General features: G+C 44.2%; 1 protein-coding gene across 1 annotated transcript in view; it reads left to right on the top strand.

Moving 5' to 3' along the window:
* The window catches only part of mmd2a (monocyte to macrophage differentiation-associated 2a), a 25,046-nt gene that overhangs the window by 15,199 nt on the left and 2,771 nt on the right, over positions 1–7,076 (top strand). The window contains exons 4-7 of the mRNA XM_005946197.3: positions 3,924–3,998; positions 4,092–4,193; positions 4,376–4,445; positions 5,958–6,154. Of these exons, the coding sequence (XP_005946259.1) occupies positions 3,924–3,998; positions 4,092–4,193; positions 4,376–4,445; positions 5,958–6,154 (444 nt within the window). The remainder of the gene's footprint in view (positions 1–3,923; positions 3,999–4,091; positions 4,194–4,375; positions 4,446–5,957; positions 6,155–7,076) is intronic.

The raw sequence follows: 7,076 nt of genomic DNA, 5'->3' as shown, positions 1-7,076 counted from the left end.
TAACTATACGCTTCTTCTGGGCTATATTCTCAGCAGCATATTGTAGCGGGTCAGGGCTGTTCGGGGTTCTGTTTGTACAGTTATGTTTTGTGTATGTTGCCATGGTGACGGGTGACGCCCTCTCGCTGCGACAGTGTGTCCTTCCGGGGTCAGAGGGCGCCCTGTGTGTTGTTGTTGCTGTGCGGTTGCCGTGCTGAGCAGTTAGCTAGCGGCAGTGTTCTTCTGCAGATGTCAATAAACGGCTGTGCTCCCTGGCTAGCTCACGGGAAGCAAGACCAAACGATACCTCCGTCTCCTCCTTGTCTGAGCTCGCCACATTGGTGTCAGAAGTGGGATAGCTCACCCTCGCCGTAATGGAGAGAGACATTCAGAGGCTGGAGCAAGCTGTCGAGGAGAACATTCCCCGCTTGGGAAACTGGCGATTGAAGAGAGAGGATGTGAGTGGCCATGTAAGTCCCCCGACGGGTCCCGATGGCGCGAGCGCACCGCGGCGGCGGCCCGTCGCGACAGATGCTAGGGCAATGCTTCATGGGCTACCTCTGTCGACCCACACGCCGAGCCCCCAACCGTAGCAGTCATGCCTACCACGCCAGTTAAGGCACCTGGACATTTGCAGGACTTTGTGTGGGGTCGTCGGGGACGACTGACCCCTCAGGTGGGGGCTATGTAGCGGGTCAGGGCTGTTCGGGGTTCTGTTTGTAGTTATGTTTTGTGTATGTTGCCATGGTGACGGGTGACGCCCTCTCGCTGCGACAGTGTGTCCTTCCGGGGTCAGAGGGCGCCCTGTGTGTTGTTGTTGCTGTGCGGTTGCCGCGCTGAGCAGTTAGCTAGCGGCAGTGTTCTTCTGCAGATGTCAATAAACGGCTGTGTTCCCTGGCTAGCTCACGGGAAGCAAGACCAAACGATACCTCCGTCTCCTCCTTGTCTGAGCTCGCCACAATATATTTTTCCTTCCTACAATAGCCCGACGGGCAGGGCAGAGAGATTTTGGTAGCCCGACTGGAAAAATCGCTAGCCCCGGGACGTCGGGCTAGCGATTTTGCAAGCCCTGGAATAGTTCTCCAGGCTTTGTGAAAGACATTTAAAGCTCTTCTTTGGATGTTAGCTGCCTCTTGTTCTGTTCTCTGTCAGAATGATCTCAAACAAATTAAGTTGTTGCCAGTCAGATGCTTTTCAGATGGTATTGCATGATGGTTCTTTCCTGTGTTTGTAATTCAAAGAATTGGACAATAACACAATCCTAATCCATAACAGAGCCTCTGCTGTGTTTTACAGATGGCTGTAGACACTCTCTGTTGTACCTCTTTCCTGTCCTTTCCATACATATTAAAATGATTCTGAACCAGAAAAACGTTCAAATTGGGATTAATCACTTCATCTGACCTGTTGTCACTGATTTTCAGTTCTTTTGCAATTTGCCGTACTTCAACCTTTTCTCCCCATTCCCCTTCCTTAATAATAGCTTCTTGACAGCCACACTTCCACTGAGACCATTTCTGATGAGGCTTCAGTGAACAGTAAATAGGATGCATCTCTCAGGTCCCGTGTCAGGTCTTTGCAGGATTATCTCCGACTTCTTGAGGTCATGACTTTCAGATAGAGTTCGTCTGCTGTAGATAGTTTTTAGGCCTGCCACTTCTTCTTTTGTCCTCCACTTGCCCATTTTACTTAAGTGTTTTAAGGACACACTGCACACCATGCTGATATGGCAAGTTTTCAAAAGAAATGGGAACATGTGTTGACATGTTTTTACTCACAACAAAGTGCCTAAAGATACTATTTAAAATTGGTTCCTTGCTAAGGTGTCTGTTATTTGTGGACACAACACAGCATCATTTCTTGAGTTAGTCACCTTTTTGATCCTTGAACAGTTCACAGGTCAATTTGTTATGTTTCAACAAGAACAGGTATTTTAATGCTGCTATATAAAAATACATTTCCAGGAGATCTAAAATTATTACATGGATTATGCTTATAAAATGTGCTCATAGTTTTGGTTTAACCCTGTAAGATCAAGCCTGCACGAGGGTTGATCTTAGCAGACCACGTCACCGGGTGACTATTCTTGTATGAAGAACAGCAGATGTTTTTTTTGTCCCATTGCTGCAGGTGTATAAAATCAAGCATCTAACCATGCATTGTAAATAGCTCACCAACTTTACACTAACTGTAACAGGATGCCACCATTGCAAAAAGTCAGTTTGTGAAATTCCCTCCACAATCTACTGCAAGTTATATTATTGCAAAGTGGAACCACTGCAAGGCAGCCACAAAGTGTCACACCAGGTAAAGTTACAGAGCGTGGTCGGCGAGTCCTGATGCCCACAGCACGTAAAAATCATCAGCATTAACGCAAAAAGCATCAAGAGCTGTTTGGGTTAACATTGTAGTGCTGTAATTGTAATGTGTAGGTGATTCAGTTCATTTTGTTATACAGCCCCAGAAACGTGGATGCGTATTAAGAAAAGGTGCATGATTTGTAGGACGCACTTTGACAATTTAAATGTGTTTCTACCCTTTACACAATATTTTCACAGTCCTCCTCTGGTCTTTCAGCTAGACCTGGGCGATCGAGTTTTTAAAAAATATCGATATATTTTTATACGAGATATGAGATCTGACAATATCCTTTATATCGATATAGTCTATGTTACGTTATAATTATACTTGTGGAGCCGCAAATTTGCCTCTCTTTCGTCCACTTTCGTCTTTATGCAACGTTACTCGGCCTCGCCTCTCCTTCACTGAACACAACTCCCCCTCCTGCCCCATCGCTTCACCTGCAGGAAGCGACAAGATGGACACGGCAAATCTCCGTTAACGAGTTACTGCGCATCGCCCGTTGCGTGGGGCTGGACGGCGTCAACGTGTTAGCTAGCTAACCACGCTGACGAGCTAACCACGCTAACGCCATGCAGCCCAGAGGTGCTGCACGGACTAAAATCCTTGCATTTTCTCAAAAGTTGACAGCGCGCCTTATGTATGAATTCTGGTTGTGCTTGATGGCCGCGAACCGATTTTATGTGGAACACAGCGCTCAGCAATCTGTCAAAAAAATGTTTTAGTACGACTTTGGTAAGCTACGGAGCTGCACCGCTTGATGGATTGTCGGAGCATTACGGCTGAGCCTCGCGGAGTGATACGTACTGTGCTTCAACGTAGTATTACCCTACTGTGTATAAGGACCATAAATGGCACCTGTTAAGAGACGTGGTTGCGAAGCGGATTTCAAACTCCAGGCTGTCAGTCAGCAGTACAAGTTGGGAACAGAGCAGCTGTGAAATCTGTCTTTGTTATTGTGCTCAGCGTCTTTTAGTTTACATTTTGACTGCACAATTGTGAGCTTTTTGTTATGCACAAAAACAACATTGTTTTCTTTTATTTATGGAGCATTATTATTTAATGAATGCTCATAATGTATTTTTGAGTAAATTTTATGTACATCTGCTCTATGTTAATAAAAGTGCCTGTGTGACATCTGGGACACAGCTTTGACTAAGAACTCTCTTTTTGTTCTTACTTTATGGCTTTAAAAAAATATATCGAGATATATATCTTATATCGCCATCCAGCTAAAAAATATCGAGATATGAATTTTGGGTCATATCGCCCAGCCCTACTTTCAGCCATATTGCTGTCCAAAAAACAAACAACACTTTCCACACTTTGGTGGACAATCATATGACCCCCTATGAATAAGCAGTTGGCGACAGTGGAAAGGAAAAACTTCCTTTTATCAGGAAGAAACCTCCAGGAGAATCAGGCTCAGGAAGGGGCAGCCATCTACCCCGACTGGTTGGGGGTGCGGGGAGGAAGACAATAAAAATCTTCATACAGCCTGGATCCTTTAAATTTTAGAATTATTATCTTACTCTAACTGAATCTTCACAAATGAGCTCATGCCTCCTCCTCTCTCCGTGTAGGAAGGTGGAGCAGCGCTTCCACATGTGTGACAGAATGGCCATCTACTTCTTCATCGCAGCCTCCTACTCTCCATGGTGGGTCATGTGACTACAGCAAAAAAATAAAATAAAATAAAGACCAGAGCGAACACACTGTAACTGTGTAGGTGCGATGTCGTGTTTCCTCAGGTTGATGCTGAGGGAGCTGGGACCCTGGACGTGCCACATGCGCTGGCTCATCTGGGTCATGGCGTGTATAGGATCGGCGTATGTCTGCTTTTTCCATGAGAGGTAACACAGCCTCCATTTGTACTGTGTGCACTAATTTGACACAGTTAACCTGAAGCCAAACGCCTCCATTCAAGTGTTGACAGAAAACACAAGACTGCTGTTTGGAGCACAAATAATTAGGCAGGAAAATGGAGGTATTGTTATTTTTATTATGACTTCACGGTCCAGTTTTCTACCTGCAGGTACAAGCTGATCGAGTTGCTGGGATATGTGGCCATGGGGGCTGTTCCTGCTTTGGTCATTCTCTCTATGGTAAGTCTACATCACATAGATGAGTCTTTCTCAGCGTCTGCCACTCCCCTTCCCCCCTGCAGACTTCCTTCCACTACCGTTACTATTTAAAGAACCAAACCGCGGCTTTTGTTTGAGTGCCCCATAACCCACAGATGCGTCTAATTGCTGGTAATAGAACTGCTGACTATTTTCCAATGCATAAGTCTTACATTGACTTCCCCTGTTGCACTGAATCACTGATTTCCATTTGATTACGCTCTTGATTTCAACTTATAGAAGCCTGAAATTGTCACTTTGAGGGTAAGACAGTCAACACCTACTGAAGTAGCTGCCACGTTTACTTACAGCCCGAGCCGTTATGGAGTGATTTTTTTTTCATGTCCCCCTGAAGATAAAGGTAGTAACGTAGCTCATTCTCTGGCTCCATAAATCACGCTGTGTTTTAGTTTCATGTCTGAGAAATTGTATTTCTTGACATCTCTTTTATTAAAGGGAAAAGCTGGCATAAATCTTATAGTCATATTTTATAAAAAGGCCTTAAACAATGTGCTCAGAACCTGAATCTGATTCCTTTGGGTTTCTTTTACCCACATGGAGCTCCAGGCCCTTATTTTTCGTAGCAGTTCATAGTTATGGTGCAATTTTCTAATGTCTATTTGAAAATTCATGCTCCAGATTTCAGTGCATAAAAACACATGAAGGACAGAAGAAACAGAAATCATTTAGGCCAGGCAGGGCATGACTTGATATACAGTATACTCCCAAAGGTATTCACTCACCCATGCAAATCACTGAATTTAGGTTTTCTAATCACTTTCATGGTCACAGGTGTATAAAACCTGGCATCTAGGCATGCAGACTGCTTCTAAAGATGTCAGGAAGTCAGCGAATTCCAGCATGGTACTGTGATAGTCCAGCCCAGTCATGAAATTTTCTCACTACTAAATATTCCACAATCAGCTGTTAGTGGTATTATAACAAAACGGAAGCGACAGGAAACGACACCAACTCAGGCACAAAGCGGTAGGTCGCACAAATTCCAACATGCACCTCAAAATCACGTGTTATTACAATGTAAGGATAAGTGGTTAGGATAGTCCGTGATACAGCCTGGGCCCTTAATAAGTCAACGTAAGAAACATTGTTGGTCTGATCTTCTAAAATAACCAAAAACTACTCATTACTCAGTATAATTTGTTGCTTCTTTCTTTTAAAGCTTTGTTATCATGCTGTACCTACAGGTAAGGAATTTTAGGTATATAAAGTTACACTCTAACCTGTGAAAAAGTCCTTGGTAAATGTTGGAAAACTACACCAAGTATTGGGCTGTTCGATGAAGTGCTACTCCGTCTTTTCTGGAGTGGGCATGTAAAACGGCATTTCTCAAAAATTTGGGAAACCTCTTTTAAATAAGAGTATTTCTTATTTCAGATGAATTCAACCAAAAACTGGATACATCTTTAGCAAACAAATATACAGTTAAATAAAGCATCTTTAAATTAAATACCAGCAAACTTTCCTATGTTCCAGGTGGAGCGCACAGGTGTGTGTGAACTGGCCGTGGGAGGTGTCTTCTATGGAGTAGGCGTGGTCTTCTTTAAGAGCGATGGCCTTGTGCCATTCGCCCATGCGATCTGGCATCTATTTGTGGCCGTTGGAGCAGGCATTCATTATTACGCCATCTGGAGGTACCTGTATTTACCGGGGACACAGCTGCAGACGTCGAGGTGACCGGCTGCATACTGACGTTAAGCGTTTCCATGCCGACAGGCTGAATGACAAAAGTGCATTTCATGTAGTTAGGACGTTAGTGTTTTGACTACGGTAAGCTTCACTTACGAAGCTGGGCCACCGGGGACCAATTTTTGTACTGTGTGCTGACTATATAACATCTAGCCTCACTACACCAAATTGACGCTAATTTATAATGTCTAATTCTGCTCTTTTAGACGTAATTAGCGACACTGACACTGGTTTGCGTGCCATGTTGACTGTCTGTAGTGTTTCAGACGAGATCCGAGTGCCAGGCCTGCATTATGAAATCTTCATTCCTGCTTGTCTCCGTCAGTTAGAGGAAAAGTTTCTAATTTTGGGAAATGTGTTTATTTTCTATCAGAGGTAGATGAGAAGATTGATAACAATCTATAATGTTTGTGGTAACCACGATACTGTGCACAGACATGTTCAGATCTACAGATTCTACATCGCGCCATCAGAGAGACATTTGATCACGTCAACGATCTGACCCCTCAAAGAGCCCTGATCCCAGACAGACATCATGGAATCAGTTTGGGATCACATGAACAGAAGCAACAGCTTCAGGTTATATTTCACCATGTTGCAAACATCCTCAGTGACGGGCATCCTGAAAAACACGGTTCAAGTGCAATGAAGGAGAACGGGTGCAAATTCAGACCTGAAAATAATGCTCAGTGTTTTGTTACGGCTTGCGGTTGAGCGTTGAGGTTGGACAGCGGTGTGCACTGGTGCGTCACAGCCTGCTCGGAGGTTTGCTTTTGCCTGGGGGGTGTTGGAGGTGTTGCCCCATCACTTGTAAACCCCGCCGAATTATTTAAAGCATTTCATTCCTATTATAAAAAATAGACATCATCTATTTTGCACGGTGGCACGGTGGTTAGCACTGTTGCC

The sequence above is a fragment of the Haplochromis burtoni genome, unplaced genomic scaffold, assembly GCF_018398535.1.
Source record: "Haplochromis burtoni strain Fernald_Lab_line unplaced genomic scaffold, NCSU_Asbu1 Contig_464, whole genome shotgun sequence".
NCBI lineage: Eukaryota > Metazoa > Chordata > Actinopteri > Cichliformes > Cichlidae > Haplochromis > Haplochromis burtoni.
The sequence above is the reverse complement of the archived record's forward strand: the minus strand, read 5'-3'. Positions and strand labels throughout refer to the sequence as shown.